Source organism: Delphinus delphis, chromosome 17, assembly GCF_949987515.2.
Source record: "Delphinus delphis chromosome 17, mDelDel1.2, whole genome shotgun sequence".
Lineage (NCBI taxonomy): Eukaryota > Metazoa > Chordata > Mammalia > Artiodactyla > Delphinidae > Delphinus > Delphinus delphis.
The window spans coordinates 66,070,690-66,093,909 of record NC_082699.1 but is presented as its reverse complement, the minus strand read 5'-3'; the positions used below and the strand labels follow the sequence as shown (position 1 = coordinate 66,093,909).

General features: G+C 39.2%; 1 protein-coding gene across 4 annotated transcripts in view; it reads left to right on the top strand.

The window, feature by feature from the left end:
* Positions 1-23,220, top strand: part of WASHC5 (WASH complex subunit 5) — a 55,745-nt gene that overhangs the window by 11,744 nt on the left and 20,781 nt on the right. For all 4 annotated transcript variants that reach the window (XR_009516650.1, XM_059995182.1, XM_059995179.1 and 1 more), the window contains 12 exons: positions 584-736; positions 2,214-2,327; positions 3,790-3,961; positions 8,360-8,487; positions 9,597-9,726; positions 13,578-13,690; positions 15,183-15,349; positions 15,427-15,502; positions 16,606-16,716; positions 17,674-17,814; positions 18,864-18,944; positions 22,455-22,556. Coding sequence is in view for 3 of the 4 variants with exons in the window: in XM_059995182.1 (XP_059851165.1) it covers positions 584-736; positions 2,214-2,327; positions 3,790-3,961; positions 8,360-8,487; positions 9,597-9,726; positions 13,578-13,690; positions 15,183-15,349; positions 15,427-15,502; positions 16,606-16,716; positions 17,674-17,814; positions 18,864-18,944; positions 22,455-22,556 (1,488 nt within the window). In the remaining variant the exon portion in view is untranslated. The remainder of the gene's footprint in view (positions 1-583; positions 737-2,213; positions 2,328-3,789; positions 3,962-8,359; positions 8,488-9,596; positions 9,727-13,577; positions 13,691-15,182; positions 15,350-15,426; positions 15,503-16,605; positions 16,717-17,673; positions 17,815-18,863; positions 18,945-22,454; positions 22,557-23,220) is intronic.

Sequence of the window (23,220 nt, the reverse complement as noted above, 5' to 3'; positions counted from 1 at the left end):
GAAAGACAGAGAGAAGCAGAGCACAAAGCATGCAGACTGAGAAGAGAGAGTGGTGTCTGGGAAACCAGAGGAGGAGAGAATTTCATTCCTCAGAGAATTTAAGTGAGAGTGCTGAAAAGAGTCCATTGAACTAGCTGACTGTGAGGTTATGAGTGGCCCTAGGGAGTTCCATTGAGGTAATGGTGGAGATCAAATGTCAGTGAGTTGAAGAATAAACAGGAGGTGAGAGCACCAGTGAGTGTGGAATCTGTCAGTCCTAAGAGCTTGTCTGTGATGGGAGAGACTCAGAAATGGACAACTAGTGGGAGACGCAGGGTTACATTTTTTTTCTTTTTTTAGGGAAAAGAGTTAGAATTGCAGCAGAGTCAAGGATAGTCAAGAGAATGTCATGTGGCTAGAGATAAAGAAAGAAGGCCCTGGTTCCCAATGCCATAATCCGAGAATTGTTTCCAGTGCCCGGGATCCTCAAAGGACACGGACTTTTGAGAGGCTGATGTGTCCTAGAACTAGGTCATTTATTTGGCACATGTAAGTTCAGCTGTTGCTAACATCTGCCTCTCCTGGTCTGGTCTCTGTCTTGCAGGTCTCAGCATATCCATTGCCAGAACATCGGAGCACAGCTCTGGCAAATCAGGCCGCCATGTTGTATGTAATTCTCTACTTTGAGCCTTCCATTCTTCATACCCATCAAGCAAAAATGAGAGAGATAGTGGATAAATACTTTCCAGATAATTGGGCAAGTATTGCTATTAGTCTTTTTTTTCTCTATGATAAGCTTGCCGGAGAACTGATTTTTCCATTCTTTTGGCCTGTAATCCAAAGGTCATAATGTTGAAATAATGAAACGTAAACTCACTTAAGTAAAATTACTTTAAGCCTGTCGAGAATTTTATAAATCAGGAAGGAATAAATCAGTCAGTAAAATTTCCTGAAGCTTCCATTTGTGTTTTTTTTCTTTAAATGGATAGTCTCAAGGTAAAACCTCGTGTTAAAATGTATCTCGCTTTAGCTACTGAGATTCAACTAAGTTACATAAGCATTTCTTTATTCTTTTCTATTTTATGAATCTAAGCTAGCAGAATTTACCTAACTTGTCACTTTGTGAATAGGAATTGCACATTTATAGTAAGTTTTATCTATAAGCTAATGTTAATGGGGCCAAGGTTTACATTACTGCAAGGATGTGCTTGTAACTTTTTAAACGTTATTTCACTTAAAAATATTAATTCTTAAAGGTTTAAGACTGACATTGTACTTAATATGTATGAAATGTTTTCTTTGCACGTAGAGGTTTTAACAGAGGACAGTGAATTGGATCACGTCCTCAGGGAGCAGATTTTATTTCACTTCTTACCAGCTATTATGAGGGGCCTGAATGAGGAGCTTTACTGGGGAGAAGAGCAGCCTACAATTAGGAGATGATGCTTCCTATCCACAAATGAATCATACCCATGTGCTGGGAGTTGAGTAGCCAAGAGGAAAGTTCCGAGAGTCTGGCTTCGTTTGCCTAAGCGTAACAAAGAGGTTCTGTCCATAATGCTATACTCAGAAACACTTTTAGTATTAAGGAAGGTCAAAGTCCAATTACATGATACTTACAAGATACATTCCTGGAAAAGCACCCTGGCACGCTGAAAATAAAGGAATTTTTAAAAATAAATAAATAAAATAAAAGATATGCCAGCCAAATACCAACCAATAAAAAGCTAGTGAGAAAATATTAGACCATAAAGAGTTTTAAAGGAGAATATTAATAGGGATAAAGAGGGACTGCATATAATTTTAAAAAGAATGAATGTGAAACACAATGCCACTCTGCTCACAGAAATTTGGGGGACAAGTTTAGTTTGATTTTAAGAGTATAAAGGTGAGATGAAAATGTTTGGGAAAACCCCTGCTCCAGTCAAAGTATCTACTTTTCTTTCCCCTTTCATTTTTGTTCATCCAAGGAATCCTACACATAGCAGTTTGAAAGGAAAACCTTGTTTTAGTTATTTTCCCATGAATGGCAACATTTAATAGTCACTCTTGTTCCCAAGTGCTCATAAGGAAAACCACTTCCCTGTATATTTGGAAAATCTTGGTTTTTCACTGGAACGGCATTTAAACTTGAAGGAGTGGGTGATGTCTTCTATAACTTTGTATTTTCCCAGCCCCTTGCCTTGAAGCGAGTAGATATTTAACAAATACTGAACGATTGTCTTTTCTTTCAGGTAATTAGTATTTACATGGGGATCACAGTTAATCTAGCAGATGCTTGGGAACCCTACAAAGCTGCAAAAACTGCTTTAAACAATACCCTGGACCTTTCAAACGTCAGAGAACAGGTAGGTTCTGGCTAATCGGGAGGATTCTCAAACAACTGCACACCAGCTTTAATGGCGTAGGAAACGAGCTAAGGAGATTTCCTAAGCGATTTGGAAGATGCCCACATAGACATTTTAGTGCAATGATTAATGAAAGGTGAATTTTGCACATCGGAATAAGAGAGGTAATTGTAGAATTTTAACTTATGTGGGCCGTATAAATTGGAGACTTGGATCCTGAGGAAGAGTCAACACCCTAAAATGAACCAGTGTGACATCTGGCCCCAGGTGACTTCATTTACTCCTGCTCAAAGACTGTCCTCATGGACAGAGCTCCCTTCACTAGTAGCAAGAATTTTAATGTTTTCATCAGTAGGATGAGTGTTGAAGATGGTAACTGGATGTGGACAATACACCCTTTCACTGTAATTTAAGCTCATCATTTCGGGTGTGTGAAGTAAGCAACAAGACTAAAGACAGGCATCTCCTTAAAGTTGAAATGGCTATATTCTGTCTCTGATGAGAACCCAGGGCAAAAGGAAATAAATATCTGAGTAAACAGAAGAATCAAAATAAAATCTTTTTATTGGGGAGCATACTTGCTATTTCTAAACAGTGATTATCTTCCTCAGCCTATCTGTCTGAGTTTTTGAGTTTCCAAATGTGCATAGAATAATACTGACTCAAGGAACTTCAGCGTGTTTTATTCAAGCAAATTGAATTCCATAAATAATGCACAAAATAATTTCAGTTTTGGCACATCCCCTAGAGATATATTAGAGAAAGTGGCGCTCCCATACTTACTGGCCCCAGAGCGTTAATTTTTCATGACTGAAATTCCTTTCCAAAAATCACATCTTCTCGTTCATGACATTGCAAGAAGTTCTTCAGAGGCTTCCAGTGCCACATCTTGTGGTTGTTTTAAACTAACCTGACTAGGTTGATGATGTTTACCATTTAACTCTTGCTTTAGGTAAAGCAGAATGACCAAATTTCCAAAAAGGCTGGTCAGTTTTGATATGCTGAGATGTATTTCTTTTGTTAAGCTTTTATATGTAGAAACTCACCTTTTGAGTATTTCTGCTCTGCTCTGCCTTGTTAGTCGATAATAATAGGAAGAATGGTCAATTTAGCTTCTGCCTTTGTGTCTCTTTCCATCCAAGTTACGAATAGAAGCGACACCAGGAGCCAGCGACTCCAGTTCTCCAGTTTACGTTTGAAGAGACCAGTACTCAGAGGTTAAATCCAAAGTCACACCAATATTTCTAGATGTTAGTCTCTCAATTCTAAGTCCAGTGCTCTTTTCAAAAATATCCAATAAGCCACTTGCCTTTGAGCCTTATCAACTACAGTCCGTGTGCTGTTTGTCTCATATAGAAATGTTACTATTTGTCGAGGGATTCTTTTGAGTGTGATTCACTTTCAAGATAAGTGATTCTCTCTTTCTCTGAAATGTAATTCAGGTCTTTTTTTCTTTTCACAGGCAAGCAGATACGCTACTGTCAGCGAAAGGGCGCACGCACAAGCGCAGCAGTTCCTGAAAGAAGGTTGTTTGAGGGAGGATCTGGTTCTGGATAACATCCCGAGGCTTCTGAACTGCCTGAGAGACTGCAATGTCACCATTCGATGGCTGATGCTTCATACCGCAGACTCAGGTAACACACGAAAAGGTGTGACCATCTGTATTCATCCCTATATAGCCGTCCGAACCCAGATCTGCTGCGTGATGCAAAGTGGTTTAGCCCTCCAATGAGAATCAAGCTGCTTTTCTAAGTTAGTCATTTTTGTGTCAATTTGGATAAAGCAGTGGCCCACCTGAACAGCCCCTGTGTCAGGTCCTGTTAGGTGCTTGGGAATATGAGGAAATTTACCTCCCAAGTTTGAGGAGCTTGTCACTGGTCAGACTGAGGAGATCAGATGTCTACATATGAAAAAGTATAGCTGCAGATCTGTAGTAGGCAGAATAATGGCTTCCCACCCCACCCTCCCAAAAATGTCCATGGTCTAGTCCCTGGAACCTGTGGGCATGTTAAATTACATGGCAAAGGGGGATTCAAGTTGCAGATGGAATTCATGTTGCTAATTAGCTGACCTTAAAGAAAGGAGATTATCCCAGTGGGCCCAGCATAATTACAAGTGTCCTTAAACTGGGATATCCTTAAACTGGACTCTTCTGGAAGCAGAAGAGTCAGAACTAGACAGATGGCATCATGAAAAAGACTCAGTAGACCATTGCTGGCTTTAAAGATGGAAAGGGCCACAAGCAAAGGAGTACAGGCAGCTTCTAGATGCTGGAAAAGACAAAAAAACTGTTTTCCCCTGGAGCCTCCAAAAAAGAACACAGCCCTGCTGCTACCTTGATTTTAGCCTAGTGAAACCCATTCCGATTTCTCACCTCTGGAACTGTGAGAGAATAAATTTGTGTCATTTTTAGGCCACTGAGTTTATGGTAATTTGTTACAGCTGCAATAGGAAACTAATACAAGGGCCAGGGCAGCACCTAACAGCCAGATGTGTAAAATAGTTGGTAGGATTTGAGTCCGGAGCCCAGAGAAGAAGAGAAACATTGCTTGGGGTAGAAGGGCAGAGGTGGTCTAACAAGGCTCCACAGAGGAGACAGGAACTGACTAGCCCTTGATAGGATTTTATAGTAAAAAGCAGAAGAAATTCTAGTCTGGGGAAATGATGGAAGAAAAGTATGATTTTGGAAGGACAGAGAAACATGGCTGCATTTTGCTGAGGAACTGACTAGACCCGGGTGCTTAATTATGGTAGATGGGGTCTTAATCTTTTCTGGGTCATGACCCTCTCTGAGACCCTATTAGCCATCAGACTCAGGAGCTTTTCTGCCGCACGGCTTTCAGAATCCTAGCTCCCCAACCAGGGACTGAACCCGGGCCTGTGGCAGTGAAATTGCAGAGTCCTAACCACTGGACCGCCAGGGAATTCCCTAAACCCATGAGTTTAAAACCCCTGGTTTAATAGTACAAAATTAAGTAGGTTGGACTAATACCTGAGCTTATTCGGAGCTGACCCAGTCCTCATACTTAGTAAATGCTCGATCAATATTAATTACTAAAGAGTTCCCTCCTCCAGAGCTGCACACTCCTTCCCCTAAGAGTGGTGTCATTTAGCAGCTCTGGAAAGCCAAGCCTCTGCTTTTTGTTTTTCACTCAGCTAACTTTCCTGGAGCACCTACCCTGGTCCCACTTTCAACACCTCCTTGTTCTTTCAAGTAAGACTGTGTCTCTCAAAGAAAAACTGTCCACACGCCAGATAATCTTGCAGCCTACCTCGGTAACACAGTAGCCCCGTCTCCCAAACCGTCCAGGCAAGATGCCCTTGACGCTTCCTCTAGCTGCCGCCTGTCTCCGCATCCTGTGAGTGGTCAGCAGTGAGAACAGCAGGTGGACTTCTTCATCCTTCATCTCTTTGAAAATGTGGAATTTCTCTTCAGCCTTCCCTCTTCACACCAGAAATCTCCAGCTTCTTAAATCTTTCCCACAAATGCTGCTTTCCAGTTTTGTTTTTTTCATCATTTCAATTCTTGGCCTAGATCTCTCTCCAGTTTACTCTCAGCATGAATACAGGGCCGAATCATCTAGTGGACTAGTCTTTAATTAGTCGAGTTTATGTTTAACATGAAATCCAGTCCTAATTTGAGGATTTTACTACGTTGACTCAGCTTGTAATCTTCTTTACCAAAAGTCTTACATTCTGAAGCATATAAACAATTTGAGCCCTCTCTTTATCCTGTCGTAAAGGCAACTGTGGGTTTCTAGTGACTCAGCCTCCTCTTTGTCTTCTCGACAACTGTGCCTGACAGCCGTGCCTACATTCTGGAAGCCAGCGGTCTCCTGGATTTGTGCCCCTGCCAGGGACAGCCTAGGCTTGCCAGGTTCTCTGCTTTTCGGCCACATCTGTTTCCATTTCTGAGCTGGCAATTGTCTGACCTGATTGCACAAGGTCAGAGTTTACAAGAATCAAATGATTTGTGTATCTGGCTGTGAGTCATATGTGGGGAAAGTAACTGCTTATTTAGCTTTCATGGTGTTTTGGCCATGGCGTGCAGAAAGGAAGGCGCAGATTTCTCGTATTCCCTCCTGTTAACTCTCTGCAGCTAATTGTTAATGCACAGTGATGTCTCCTGTGCAAAAATGAAAGCAAATTAGTATCAGAAGGTTTCTTGTTGAATTAGAGTTAATATAAAGACAAGTGGAACCCCTTCCAAGTTTGTTTTTTTTTTTTAAGTTAGGCAAACAAGAAGCTGAAAAATTGTCTCTGTGTGATCAGTGTCATCAGTGCCAATATATTTCTTCCTAGGGAGTTCTGGAGAATGCATGGTAAATCAGAACTCTGCAGTTTCCCATGAAAACTGAGCCCTCCTCCAGGTTGTCATGAGTCTCTTTCCGATGGAGTAACTTGGAAATCAATATGTAAAATAGCCTTGCTCAGGCTTCACCGTGCCTGAAGCACCAAAAACACCACTGACATGTGCTCGGAAAGCATGGTCGTTCTGTACATGCCGGACCTCCTAAGATGCTGATGGGAGGGCTTGGAAGGCAGGAATGAGCACGGGTGATATTAGAGCAACTATCAGGGTCCTTGTACCTTATCAGCTGTGAACTTTCTGACAGTGTTTATTGTCTTAAAGTTTTTATTTTGACTTTATTTGCAATCTAAGTAGCTTTTACTTGTAAACATTTTACCTTATCCTATTTTATTTTTCTTTCTTACATAAATAATTGACCCCGTAAACCAATTTCAGCATATATCAGTATTTTTTATCCTATATACTTTTAAAACATAATGTTTATTTTATTTGAAATGATTTAGCTTGGCAACTGAGATGCTGATCAGGGAATCAAGACATCTGGTGTCTTATCCCTGGGTCATCACTGCCTAATTTTGTGAACTTGGCCTAGTAGCCATAAGCTCTCTGGCTGAGAGGGGTCTAGGTGGTGGATAATCCAGAAAGCTCTGAGTGCCAGTCATGCCTTTACAAAGAGCAGAATGGTCTCAGGTCTGGTTCTTCCTGTTTGGAGGTGCCACATCTTTGTGTGGGTAACCCTGCTTCCCTGTCGTATCAGTGGTCCCCAAGACCACCCCAGGTTCAATGCTTTACTAGACTCGGCATATAGTAGTATTTATGGCGATGGTTTGTAACAGGAAAAAGATAGAAAGCAAAATCAGCAGAGGGAAAAGGTGCCTGAGGTGAAGTCCAGAGGAAACCAGGCACAAGCTTTTAAGAGTTCTCTCCTGATGGAGTCACACAGGATGCATTTAATTCCCCTAGCAATGAGTTGTGGCAGTATGTGTGAAATGTTGCCAACCAGGGAAACTCATTAGAAACTCAGTGCCCAGGATTTTATTGGGGGCTCATCAAGGCAGCCTCTACCTGGCAGGTAACAAAATTCCAAACTCCCAGAGGAAAGCAGGTGTTCATAATAAACCACATTGTACAAAGAGTTAAAGCATGGTGGGCCATTCTTACCAGTTCTCAACATGGTGGGAACTCTTCCAAAATCCACATTCCCTAATGCCAACCAAGAGCCGGCCTTGCCAACAAGCCTTTTTGAAGACGGCAGTCTTGGGCCTGCTGTGTTAAATCTTTTCTGCACACCTGTCCATAGTTGAATGGCAGAGATCAATGCTTAAAACAAAAGCAGCTTCAAACAGGACACAAGGAGGCCACGCACTTAGGAAATGGTGCCAAAAGGCTCGACCCATCATATTGGACAATCGATAATAAACCACCCACACAACGCTTAAAAAATTTGGCAACACTGTGTTCAGTTTGCTTTTTTCATTCAACAATACATCACGATGACATTCCATGTCAGATTCAATGTCATATTTAACCGTTCAGTTGTGCATACTCCATAGCATAGGTGTAATATAATTTATTTTACTACCTATTATTGATATACATTTTGCTTATTACTTTTTAAATGCTTAAAAGGGAAATGAAAGTATTTAAGAATTCATCTTATTTATTATAGATATTTTCTACACATTTAATAAATTGGAAACTCTTTTTCTCCCATGTCTAGCCTGTGACCCAAACAACAAACGCCTTCGTCAAATCAAGGACCAGATTCTAACAGACTCTAGGTACAATCCCAAGATCCTCTTTCAATTGCTGTTGGATACTGCACAATTTGAGTTTATACTCAAAGAGGTAAAAATATTGAATGAATAATCACCAAAGTCTTAGTTTTTTTATGCTTAAAAATTTTTTTAAAGATTAGGATTTTATAGCTGTGTCTCTGATTCAGGCTACAGATTCTAGCTGTCTGGGATCATTCTTATAGGAAAGAACAGGATTAAACAACAAGCATTTAGTGCCTACTGTCATTAGGGATACAGTGATAGGAAAAAATGCACCAGATGGTGGAAGTTACAGTCTAATGAGGCATGCGGACAGTAATCAGAGAATTACACAAATGAAAATGAGTAAAAGCAGGTATACGCTCTATAGGAGAGGAACATAGGTCTCTGGGTACCTAAAATAAAGGATCCTGTCCTAGCTTTGACAGCTTCCCTGAGAAGAGAAGCAAGAGTTTCAGAAGGGAGCTGAGGAAGGAACCTGTTAGTTAGCTAAGACAAAGATGGGGGAGCATGATGAAGAACATCCCAGCGAGAGGACAGATTATGTCTAAGTCCTCTTGGGTAGGGAAGAGCCTGGCCAGTTCAAGGATCTGAGAGACCAGTTGGCTGCAGGGGAGAGAATGCAAGAGAAAGGTGGTAGGAAGTGAGGTTGACAGGTGGGCAGCCTGCGCTGGGCCTTGCGGGGTGTTAGTCTTCATCTTAAAAGCCACGAGAACCTGTTGGAAAGGGCCTAAGTAGGGTGGTAGTTTGCATTTTAACAAGGTTGACCTAAGGACCTTGAGGATTTGAGTTCAGTCAAGGAAATTCTGGGCTTGGTCTCTTACTCCTAAAAAAGCCTCTATGGACATAATAAAAATCACAGACGCCTGGGAATGTCCAGGTTCTGTAAAAGTAACTTTGGGGGTTTGGATCAGGTGGCCTCAGGAACTAGCCCTAGACATTAATGCCAATTCAGAACCAACACTCGCCTTGCCTCAGTTGGTCTGAGAGCCACTGTCTTAGAGATGGTCTAGCTTTTGCCCCCCAATTTGTATAAAGTAGTAATGCTTAAGAGGTGGCATCAGACTGATGTCAGGCACCTATTTTTATAATAAATTGGGTTTCGCTCAGGCTTTCTTAGTAAACTGCCTAAGCTGGATTTTCTCTTAAATCAGTAAATCTCTTCTGTCTCTTCAACAGATGTTCAAGCAAATGCTTTCAGAAAAGCAGGCCAAATGGGAACATTACAAGAAGGAGGGCTCAGAGCGGATGACGGAGCTTGCTGATGTCTTTTCAGGAGTGAAACCCCTAACCAGAGTGGAGAAAAATGGTAATTGCTGAAGAGGAGTTATTGGTGTGTTTGAAAAGTATACACAGATTATTAGAAACTAGCAGAGTAAAAAGTCATTACTGTGTCCTCATTGTATGCTGGGATGTTGCTAATGAAGATCAGAAGTTTAGTTTTGGTTGCTCTAGCCTTGTGCTCCCTTGGGCAATCTCATATTCTCTCTGGACTTCAGGTTTCTTATCTTTGAAGTAAGAGGTTGGGCTAAATCATGGGTTCTTGTACTCCGGTTCATAAATACAATAGTATTTTATAGAGTCATATCCTCCCCCTACCACCATAGTATGCAGAACTGGTGTGTCATTAGTGTGTAATTTTATGTGCATGGGGATGGGGGCATAACTTTCATGATCTTCTCAGGATACTTCACCCAAGAATATTACCAACTGCTAACATAAATGATATCTTAAGAGTCTTGTGTTCAGTCCTATTTGGTTCTTCTTCACTGACGCATCTGCCATCTAGTGGCACAAGTGGGGACCTGCAGACTGTTTTGAAACAACATAGCTCAAGTTTTACTTTAACAATTTTAATCTTGCCTCTTTTAGGAAATTTTATCTGTAGGAAAATTGTGGTATCACTTCAAATTTTTGAAGGCTCCTGTCCTATAGATAGGATCCTTTCAAATTGCCCCTGAAAAGCCATTCTGAATTTTAAGGTGACAAATTATTTTTTTTGATGCTTAATATTTGTTTTAACTGTCGAATTTATTTCCGATAAAGTTAATTATACAGTAGAATTGATGAATAATATAGATTTTTATTTTAAAAAGCTTCACTATTGTTAATACAAGCTTATGACTATTGTATTTGATTTATTTGTTGCTGGTCAAAAAATATGTCCAAATTTCATTAATATTCCTATTGGAAAAACTAGAGCAGTTTTTAGTGGTGTGATATAAATTGGCAACATGTTTTGCAGGTCAGCATATTGTATCTAAAAAACAAAGAATCACCAGGACCAATCTAACCAGATTAGTTGTCTAATCAGACACATTAATCTGTATTCTAGTCTCTTTTAAGTTCTTATAAATACCAGCAATGTTTCAAAGCTTATTCAAAACAATATCTTATACTTTTTTGGCTCTATAGCATATTTCAGTTAGGAAGTACTTTCACAGATATTTCTCATTTGATCCTTAGAACCCTGTGAGATAAACATCTTTATTATTTTATAATCACTTGCCGAGGGTAGCAAAGGTCCAGAGCCTGTATCTCACTAATTACCTCCTATGTTCTTTTAGCTACTCCATAGCTGTCCCTCAGTCCTACAAAAAATCTTTAAAATTATAGCTAATTCTTTATGTCAATTCTTAAAATAGATTATAAGCCCTTAAGTGCTTTTATTAAAGTGAAATCATTCCATTGATAAAACAAAAAACCTTTACAGAATCAACTTGGTGAAGTGAAAAGAGCGAAGCCTTTGACGGTTTGCACGTCCTGGCTCTTCCATTTAGTAACTGTGTGACGCAGCAGAGGGTTCTTAATATCTCTGGGCATCAGCTTCCTCATCTGAGAAATGGCTTTTAATTCCTACTCCATAGATTTTTGTGAAAATTAAATGAGACTAAGCTTAAAACTTGGCCTGATTCACTGAGGGTCCTCAGAGCATGTTAACGGCCTTCCCCATCTCTGCCTTGAGAAATGCCTGGCTGGTTAGCAAATGGCGCCACCTAATCCATTCAGACTCCCCACAACTCACCACTCACACTTCACTCTCCTGCATGTTGGTCCCTCTTTGCCCTCCAAGACGCGCCATTGTCATTTTGCCCCAAAGCCTCTGCTCATGTCTGTCTTTTCATCTAGGGACAGATTTTCCCTCTCCCTCCCTCTGCCTGTCCAGACCTCTACCCATCCTCTTAACTCTGTGTCACATCCTTCACTTCCTTTCTGACTCCTCCCCACCTGCACTACTGTCTTTGCACACATCAGTTTACAACATTTATTGGGTGGGCCAAAAGGTTTGTTCAGTTTTTCCCGTAAGGTGGCTCTAGTAGCACTTAGTTGTCTTTAACTTCATTTGAAACAATTTTGTTAGATTGTATGTGACACCTGTCACATCAGCATGCATTTAAAAAAACACATACAAATTGGTGAATTTTTGAATAGCCATTTTAATATTGAAGATGGAAGAAAAACAACATTTGTGGCATATTATGTTTCAAGAAAGGTATAAAACACAACTGAAACGCACAAAAAGGTTTGTGCAGTTATGGAGAAGGTACTGTGGCTGATCGAACGTGTCAAAAGTGGTTTGCAGAGTTCCGTGCTGGAGATTTCTCTCTGGATGATGCTCCGCAGTCAGGTAGACCAGTTGGTTCAATAGCAATCAAATGGAAACAATAATTGAGAACAATCAACGTTTTACCACACGGGAGATAGCCGACATACTCAAAATATCCAAATCAAGAGTTGAAAGTCTGGGCTTCCCTGGTGGTGCAGTGCTTAAGAATCCACCTGCCAATGCAGGGGACATGGGTTCCAGCCCTGGTCCGGGAAGATCCCACATGCCACAGAGCAGCTAAGCCCGTGCGCCACAACTGCTGAGCCTGCACTCTAGAGCCCGCTAGCCACAACTGCTGAGCCCATGTGCCACAACTACTGAAGCCCGTGCTCCTAGAGCCCGTGCTCCGCAACAAGAGAAGCCACCGCAGTGAGAAGCCTGTGCACCACAACGAAGAGTAGCCCCCGCTCACCGCAACTAGAGAAAGCCCACGCGCAGCAACGAAGACTCAAGGCAGCCAAAAATAAATCAATTTAAAACAAAAAAAGTTGAAAGTCATTTGCACCAGCTTGGTTATGTGAATCGCTTTGATATTTGGGTTCCACATAAGTGAAGCAAAAAGAACTTTCTTGACCATATTTCCACATACAATTCTCTACTGAAATGTAATGAAAACGTTCCGTTTTTAAAACAAATTGTGATGGGCAATGAAAAGTGGATACTGTATAATAATGTGGAATGGAAGAGATCGTGGGGCAAGCGAAATGAACCACCACCAACCACACCAAAGGCCGGTCTTCATCCAAAGAAGGTGATGTTGTGTATATGGTGGGATTGGAAGGGAGTCTTCTATTATGAGCTCCTTCTGGAAAACCAAATGATTAATGCCAGCAAGTACTGCTCCCAATTAGACTAACTGAATGTGGCACTCGACGAAAAGTGTCCAGAATTAGTCAACAGAAAGCGCATAATCTTCCATCAGGATAACTCAAGACCATATGTTTCTTTGATGACCAGGCAAAAACTGTTACAGCTTGGCTGGGAAGTTCTGATTCATCTGCCGTATTCACCTGGCATTGCACCTTTGGATTTCCCTTTATTTCGGTCTTTACAAAATTCTCTTAATGGAAAAAATTTCAGTTCCCTGGAAGACTGTAAAAGGCACCTGGAACAGTTCTTTGCTCAAAAACATAGAAAGTTCTGGGAAGATGGAATTGTGAAGTTGCCTGAAAATTGGCAGAAAGTAGTGGAACAGAAGTGTGATTACATTGTTCAATAAAGTTCTTGGTGAAAATGAAAAATGTGTCTTTTATTTTTACTTAAAAAACCAAAGGCACTTTTTGGCCCACCCAAAACTTGGGCCTTTAACCCTTTTCTGCCAGGTGTTATAAACTAAGCTATTTATATAGAAAGTTTCATCTCTTCTACTAGGTCACATGCCCGAGGCATTTTTGTTGTTATTGTTTGGAAAATTCCTAAGACCAATGTTAGGTACATAGTAAAAGCTCTGTGACTAAGAGCTAGATTTGTAAAGGATTACTTAATTAAATTCAAAGCCACCACTGCAGGAATTCTGGGATTTCAGTAGTCTTTTCTTGTTTCTGTATTAATAGAAAATCTTCAAGCTTGGTTCAGAGAGATCTCAAAACAAATATTGTCTTTAAATTATGATGATTCTACTGCTGCGGGCAGAAAAACTGTGCAACTAATACAGGCTTTGGAAGAGGTAAGGCAAGTCTTTTTAAATGACAGTTCTCGGATCATGAATCATATTTTTTGACCTACCCAGGAGTCTGCTCCTGGAAATTAAGAGAATATTTTATCAGAAGCAAAAGCAATATAAATTAATGTGTTCACTGTAATATTATATGCAGTGCCCTAAAATTGCGAAAATAATTAAATGACAATAATAAAGAGAATGGTAGTAAAAATTATGATACTTCAATTTGCAGGAACATGTAGTCTTGGAAAAAAAATTATGAAGACAGTATAGAAACATTGGGAAAACTGTGGTAAGGAGGTAAAAGCAAAAACAAAATTGCACTGTATGCGCTACTTTTAGGTTTGTAAAAAGTGTGTGCCTTGGGGAGAAAACCTGGAAAGGGATGGATACACAAAAATGAGAATAGTTGTATAACGATCATATGCTTTTAAAGTGATGTATTTTTTCTGAAAAAAAGTTTCCTTTTATCTACTTAAAAATGATTGTACAAAAAAAAGGAATTATACCTCCACACTCCTTTTTTTTTTTTATTTTTAAAATTTTGACCACACCACGTGGCTTGCGGGATCTCAGTTCCCCGACCTGGGATTGAACCCAGGCCACAGCAGTAAAAGCGCCAAATCCTAACCACCAGGGAATTCCTATACCTCCACACTCTTAAAAGTTTAATTGTATGTTTAACCAGGAAAATAAACAAAAGCATCAGAACAATAAACATATAGATTATATGAAACAACATCCATCCTCGTCTGGAACCCTTTCCAATTGATATAAGTATACATTAAGACTTTTTTCACTTGCAAGACTTTCTTATAGGCTCTTTCTTACTTTTGCAAGGATTTTAGGATGGCCACTATTATAGCAACACAGTATAATGCTCCATTGTTAGCATGCCAGTTTCCCTAGCTATTCCAGAACAATTGCTCACTTGTGCTATTTCTATTTTGGTTGTTTTTTGGATTTTCTAGTCTATAGTACCACTATAAGCAACTTTGTAAATCTCTGATACTTTTTCTCTTTTGCATTATTTCTTTTGACATATAGCCCAGGCCCCTTGAATTATGTACTTAAAATGTCAAAACGCTGTGGAATCATTATTTTGTTTTAAAGAGCCCATCAAAAGAACTTAAAGATGTGCAAGTGCCAGCACCTTGGTTGTGATGTGACTTATTTTGTTTTTTAACAATCCTGCAAATTTTCAGACTTAGAAGGATTTTTCAATACATGTTTATTGATACTGAAATGGAAAATGGGAATATTTGCTTATTACGTCATATATGTACAGGATAAGAAATTGTGGAACATTTTCTAATCTCAGAAATTATGCATTGTTTTCTGACTTGGCTTATACATTTCTGAAATTATAATTTGAAATTAAAATTTTGCCAAGACATTCTTAGTAAGTAGTGCGCTTTATTGGAAGTGTTTTCAAGGAAAAGTGGACACTATACAGGCCATTCAGAATTTTAAAATCCAGTGTGTTTATGTAACTCAGGTTCAAGAATTTCACCAGTTGGAATCAAATCTGCAAGTGTGTCAATTTCTTGCTGATACTCGCAAGTTTCTCCACCAAATGATCCGAACCATTAACATTAAAGAGGAGGTCCTGATCACAATGCAGATCGTTGGGGACCTTTCTTTTGCTTGGCAGTTAATTGACAGGTAACATGGACAGCCTGGCATTTGTCCTCAATGAAGGCCATTATGAATGTTTCCTTACTATTTATCTCTTTTTACAGTTTCACATCTATCATGCAAGAGAGCATAAGGGTAAACCCATCCATGGTCACTAAACTCAGAGCTACATTCCTAAAGGTAAGCAGATAACAGTGAGATTGCATTCTCAGTTACTAGGGAAGAGTTGGCCTTCATTATTACCTCATTCATTAATTCAGTTCAAGATTTCACCCTTTTAGAAAGTTGGTTAATTTAAGTATTTTTATAGACTGAAAATTGTTAGGAAGTTTTTCATGAGAGCATAGTTGCAAAAGATGCCAGAAATAAAGTTTGAATTAATAATAGAAGTTAGAGTGTCTTAGAGAAAATTGTTTTTAAATGAAGAAATAGATTTTTTTAAAGTTTTACAGGATACTAAAAATGTGTGTCCTATGGGTCCTTTATTCCCTAGACATGAATAAAATCCTTTTATTCATTTAAAAAAATTCTTGTTGAGCCTCTGCTACAATCTAGGATCTCCTCTAAAGGTTAGGGAATAATGTTAAACAACACGGGCATAGATTGGCCCTTCTCTCAAGGTAATTTCATTTCGTGATAAATGAACAAATAATTTACTCAGTGTCTTCTGATGGAATTACCATATATATCAATTCTGAGGTGCACTTTCATATTTTAACATCTCTGTAATTGGGATGTGTTGTATAATTGATGGCATATCATAGTTGTCGGCATGTTTTTTCTTTTTGAGCAGTGCATAAAATAATGGCACTTCTTACAAGCCGTGTCATCTTAGATTAGACTCAGTATGGTAGTCCATCAATCAGAATGTCTGATTTCCATAGAGGAGTAGCTGCCTTCTGTAGCTCAGTGGCTCAAATTTGAGCATGCAGGAGAATCACCTGGAAGGCTTGTCACAGCCCAGATTGCTGGGCCCCAGCCCCGGAGTTTCTGATTAAGTAAATCTGCGTGGGGCAGAGAATCAGCATCTCTGACAAGGTTTCAGGTGATGCTGTTGCTGCTGGTCCAGGGACCACAATTTGAGAACCACTGCCGTAGCAGATGACTGTCGCTTTAAAAAATTGTATCTTGTCAGAAACTGTGAATGACACTGATGAAGTTCAGTAGTTGCTCTCTTTTGGGCAAAGCCCAAGAGTTTTGTTGTATGTTACTGTTTCTGGAAAAAGAGAGATTTCTAGGACTTTTTGAAACAGAGAAACAGATACATCTTATTTTCCTTCCAGCTTGCCTCTGCCCTTGACCTGCCCCTTCTTCGTATTAATCAAGCAAATAGCCCTGACCTTCTCAGTGTATCTCAATATTATTCTGGCGAATTGGTGTCCTATGTGAGAAAGGTAAGAAATGCATCAAGATGATGTTTATTTTAATGGCAAACTAACTGCTGTTTTAAATACAAACGATGTGCTTGGGACCCTGAAAAAAGTACACCTGTGTTCCTTTCCCTTATCCTTTTTTTTTTAATTGAAGTATAGTTAATTTACAATGTTGTGTTAGCCTCAGGTGTACAGGAAAGTGCTTCAGTTTTACATATATATAGGTTATTTCAAGACATTGAATATAGTTCCCTGCAGCAGGTCCTTGTTATTTATCTGTTTTATACATAGTAGTGTTGTATACCTTTCCCTTATTCTTAATTTAATTCCAGAAATTTGCAATACCTGAAAATAAACTTATTCTTACCAGTACTGTGGGTGTGCAGCTGTGTTTTTACTTTCAAAGAACTTTCATACCTATTTTTTAAATGCTGATGGTATTAGCCCCCATTTTATAGGCGTAGAGATGGAGAAACAGAGATCTTGGTGACTTCTTCAAAGTCATAGTTGGTAAAAGAGCCAGATCTAGATCCAGCACATTCTAGTTGGAACTTAATCAAAGTTTTCAGGAGCATTTTGGTCCTTGCTTCAACAACTTATGGTGTAGCATAGAGCCAGACAGGCCTGGATTCAAAATTTTCCTGTGTCACATCCTAGCTGAGGGCTTTACAGCCAAGTTACTTAACATCTCTGAACCTCAACCTTTTAGAAACTTGTAATGTGGAAATGATACATCCTTTGCATCATTTCTATGAGAATTAGCTCTATATCCTGTGAGCAATTAATGTTTGAAGGAAAGTAGCCCTGTGCCTGAGAGCAGTTGTTAAAATAGCTCTTGTGAGGCCCTTAGCAGCCCTTCCTGCAGACGAAGGGCTGTTCATATACACGGGCACTGTGCTTACTGTCATCATACCATTTACCAGCTAAGAAATAAAATAGAGGTTCGTTTGTTTTTTTCTCTTTTCCCTTTCATTAAAGGTTTTGCAAATCATTCCGGAAAGCATGTTTACTTCCCTTCTAAAGATCATAAAGCTTCAGACCCACGATATCATTGAAGTGCCGACCCGGCTGGACAAGGACAAGCTGAGGGACTATGCCCAGCTTGGCCCACGATATGAGGTGCTGTGTCCCTTTGACTTCTGCCTTTTGATTTTGAAACCCCCAAACCATGAAATAGCACAGGTCCGTGTCACCTGCCATATCCCCAGGACCACCAGATCAATTCTGGTTTATTGATCTTTTTCCACACTCTCAACAATAACCAGGTTTTGCCATTTTAGTGCAATTATACCTTCATTCGTTAACTTGACCTGGTGTCATTCACGGCCTCGCCTGCCAGAATGTTCTCAGAGGGAGTAGAGCTCAGCTGGTTACTTTTCTTTTGAATAGTCTCAGCACATCAACCTTTTTTCTCTTTGGGCTACATTGCCTAGACTTTTCCCATTCAGGTTCCTGCTTTGTACACAAAATCAGTGGCTCAAAGTAATCCATATTCCGTGAACCACTTCTTGCAGCCAGACTTTTAAGGCCGCTCCACAGTTAAGCAGCCTCAGAAATTGTTCTTCCCAAAACACCTCTGCTTTTCTTTTTCCCTGAACTTAAAGATGTGAAAAATAAAATCAAGTGAAATTTGAAAATGTGATAACAAGCATCAATTTCATATCCTCTGACACAGCTCCAAAAGTTACATCAGGAATTGAGATTGTCAAGCTCAGAATTTCTACATTGATTCTAACTCAAAAGTATAGCCTCAGTCAACCTTACCAATGTCTCCTGGTGTTGTTTGAAAAGAATGTGGATGGCAGTAGGAGATTACCTTCTCAGAATCCCCTTGAGCCTTTTCTTTTTGGAAGGGATCATCCATATCACTGAGTCCTGCTTTCATCTTATGCGTGAAATGCTGAGGCCCAAAGAAGGGGAAATGATTGGTCAAAGGGTAAAGAACGATTTAACGTCTTCTGACTCAGTCACCCAGTATGTCTAACAGTGGTCAACACCACAGAACCTCATTTCTGACCAGGACGTGTATACACAGGTGTCCTAAAGCTGCACGCTGCTTCTCTTGTCTTTGCCCATTCCAGAACTGTCAGTCAATTATTTTAGCTTCCCATAGAAGTGATGGGTCGTTTATGAGAAGTACTTCATTAACCTCTTTTTCTTTGTTAAAGGTTGCCAAGCTTACTCATGCTATTTCCATTTTTACTGAAGGCATCTTAATGATGAAAACAACTTTGGTCGGCATCATCAAGGTAATGGTCTTAATGCTGGCCTTTGTGGCCCCGTAGTAAGTCTTCGTCCTTTGCATTATTGCAGAATTTATCCTGTGGGGTAGTGTTACCATCTTATGCCTCTTGCTGTTTCACATGCAGCTTTCACATCTTCACTTTACTCATTGACAGAGGAAAAGACAGCATTATAATCTTTATTTTTCATAACACCCAGGAGTTCCTTAACTCTAACAAAAATCTGTTTTATTGAATTTTTGTAATAACAAAGAAAACAAAATAGTTCAATTCCCTTAGGCAAAGTAGCTCGCTCAGTCACTGTTTCTCCCTTCCCTGCCTGCAGCCTTTCTTTCTTTTTAGTATTTTTATACCGCACTCCAGGTGCAGAGAGCTGAGATCATTGTACCCCTCTGACCACAGGCCATTGCCATCACTGAGGCATGCAAGCTCCTCTCTTATTTTTTTTCCTTCTCTTCTCCTGGATGCCCACGCCCATTCCCATGCCTCATAGCATCCACTCTGTATGTTTGATTTCTTTCCATAAATATGCAAGTATCCTTATTTTTAGCAAGTGGTGTTATTTTATGTATGCATATGGTTTTGATTTATCTAAATCATATTCTTCTCTAAGTCTCATTCTTTTTCCAACTTTTCTCACTAGTTACTGCTTTGAAGTTAATTTATGTTGCTGTGGATCAGGTAGTTGGTTACTTCTTGCTGCTGCAGAGAATTCCACATTTTACTTAACTGTTCCCCAGGGCACAGACACCTATGCCACTCATTTTCACACCTGTGCTTCCTGTTATCATAAACAGTGTCAAGATGAGCATCTCTGAACCTGTTCCTAGCACAGACCTGTATAAGAATTGCTCTGAAATCTGCTTGCCCAGGAGTGGGTCACTGAGTCTTAGGGCACATTTGTACTTAGTTAGTCTCAATAATGCCAGAGTGCCTCCTCACATGACTTGTTTCCTGTGTATCTTCCCCCATTTTTGCCAATACTTGCCATTATCCACTTCCTAAATTTTGTTCTCCAAAGGGGTCTAAGGTGGTATCTCATTGCTGTTTTAATTTGTAATCCTAAAATGACTAGTGATGTGATGTGACCCAGTCACACAGTTCATGGTGCTTTTATTTATTTTTCCATTTGTCTGATATCAGCAAAATCTTAACATTTCCGATTTTTAAAAAAATTTTCATCGATATAACATTTGTGTTAATGAAATCCAAGAAAATATAGGAAATGAACCTAAATAGAAACAGAACTTTACCATGTGGTTTCTGGAAATGTGTTAAAGAAATACCATTGTAGTCCTGGAATATTAATAGATTCTATTAAACATGCTTGAGGCCTGGTGCCAGTTTAATTCAGTTGATATTCAGAGAGTACACACACAGGTTATCACTCCTAACTCATCCTTAAATGATGATAAATCCTAGGACCAGGTTAGTCTTAAATGCAAAGTGACCAGTAGGATGTAATAAAACCTAGTAATTAGCAATAATTATCAAAGAAAGGATTGCTTAAGAAAAATGTAAGCCTTTTGCCAGAATCTTTCAGATAATAAAAGCAGAGGGAATATCATCTTGACCTCATTCAAACTTAGTAGACTGTCTCTGCCAGTTTAACAACTCAGGGCTTTTTGTGGGATCCTGTGGCTTTCACTAATCTTTAACCTTTGAATGTTGAGGATCTATTTCAAACCCTTACAAAGAGTTTAAAATCACTTTAGTTAATATGACTTAAAACAAGTGAGATATACACAGGGATATACATATAATGTTCATTGTTAGATGTAGCCAAAAAAATAGAAATAACCTAGACATTTTATGAGTAAGAGAATGGCTAAATATATCATGGTGCATTCATACTGTGGATTGCTTTGCTGCCATTCAAAAGTAACTTGCCACTAGGAGATTTCCAAAACGTAAAGTGAAAAAAGCAATTGCAGAACAGTGTGTGTATGTATATGTATGTATTATGATCCCATATAGTTTTTTAAATTAAATATATTTAAGGACAAATACGTATATAAATTAACAGAGGACGGTCTGGAGGATCCATATGAAAACTATTAACTGTTGTTAACCACAGGGGGTGTGGACAGAACTGCGAGGAAGGGGCTGTGTGAAGGGGTCTTTCCCTTCCCTGGGAGCACTCCACAGATTGGTGGAAGTCTAGGAAGAATTGGGTAGAGCCATTTAAGACCATGAGATTCATAAAACATTTAACTCTTTTCCACTAAATCTGTTTTTATAAGGAATATTTCTTTGGAAACTTAATGTTACTTCTTTGATTTTGTTCTCATTGACTATGTTTATTTATAATTTACCTTTCTCTTGTAAAATAGAGCACAGTTGCTGAAAGCTACAGAAACAATTATGTAGCTTGATCGGTTATTATAAAGTAAAGACCACTCATTCTCACCACCTCTCAAGCCCAGAGATATAATTCAGCCACAGCTCCCACCGCAGGATCCTCCTCATGGGCCTTGACCTACTCCTAGTCTCTCTGTTTAGTTTTATTATCCAAAAATAAATTTCTGGACACTCTGGTTCAGTCTTGCAATTCAAAAAATATACGTCTTTTAAGGCTGATTTACTCCTCAGATTTCTCCCTCATTCTTTTCTTTCCTTACAATTTGTCTATTGAAGAACCCAGGGCCTTTGACCTGTTATCTCTACACAGTCTGGCTCTTACTGATTGCATGGTCACGCTGTAGTCCAACAAGTTCCTCTGGCTTTTGTATTTTCAGCAACTTTTTCATTCCAGTTATCTTCCTTGAAATTTAAATATTATCAAACCCAGATGGAACACATCAGTTGTCTTTATAACTTTTAAAATAATAGCTCTTGACAAATTTAAAAGTAAAAGAAACAAGTCTTAGGGAATTCAAAGGAGTGTGTTAAAACTATTTGATGTTTTATGGATTTGACAGGAGACTTTTTTAGGGAATAACAAAAGCTTTCTCATTACAGAAAAAAAGAATCAGCAAAATAAGCTATATAGTTAGATAGCAGAGTTGCTTTCCTGTTTTATCTCCTAATTACTAACAGCATCCCAAGAATGCTGAAAGAAAAGAGAATTGTTAAATCTTCAGTGGTCCAACCCCAAACTTGATTTTGCTCATATGACTATAGGTGCCCTCAGATAACTTCCATAGGAGACATGTGCACTGACTTCAGATGCAGGCCCTTCAATCTCCCACCTCCTCCTGTGATGAGAAGAGGCACTTTTAACTTTTAATGAAATGATTAAAATGTGAGGCAGTTTAAAACTTTCCATACCCACCATCTTTGAAATGTCATGTTGTAAAATTATCATGAATTTTACTGAGATAAACCAAGTCTTACAGAGGTGACAGGTTTTAATAATTCTATCCAAGCTGCACAAAATCAAAAAAGAAATCCTGATTGTCAAGTAATGAGATAGGAAAGTGCTCCCTTACGGACTCTGGAAACTATCTTTCCTCCGATTTCTTCAGGACTGAACTTTTCCTTTCTGGAATTTATTGCTTTTCGATTTGCACTTAGGTGGACCCAAAACAACTGCTGGAGGATGGAATAAGGAAGGAGCTGGTTAAGCGTGTGGCTTTTGCTCTTCATAGGGGATTGATCTTCAACCCTCGAGCCAAGGTACCAGATCACCAAAGTGGGTCTGTCCTTTCCCTCTACTCGCCTTGCAAAATGTTCTAGAACACCATTTTTAACTGTTATGAACAAGACCTTTCCTACCTTCTAACATATATCTACTATATCATGTTCAGTACAGTCAATTGATATGTTTTTTGATCCTACATTATAATCCATTCATATTATAAGAAAATCCTTTTTAAAACCAGTCCTTTCCTTCACCTGTTGATCCCCAAGTTTAAGAATTAAACTGATGTTTGTGATTCCAGGTTCCTTCTCATAGTGAAAAGAATTTGTTAAACGTAAAACAGATTGGCACTATAAAGGCTGTAATTTTTTCTTTTGCTTGATCTTTCTGGGAATATGGTCATTTTTCTCAAGAGAAAAAGAATAGGCCCGAAATTTACATCTAGAGTACCTTTCACATCAGTAACTTCAATTTAAAATGTTTTAACTCTTAAGATTAGAGTCATCAAATGATATGAGAGAAATCACTGACATTCAGTTTTTATATATTCTTTTATATGAGGCTTTCTTTCCAAATGAATGAAATCTATTCTTTGCTGGATGTCTGGCATAAATTACCATTCCTCCTAGATGAGGTAGGAAATGAGTATTTCCAGAGCTGTCCCAAACCATCACTGCGGTCTCTCACTTGGGGTATCCT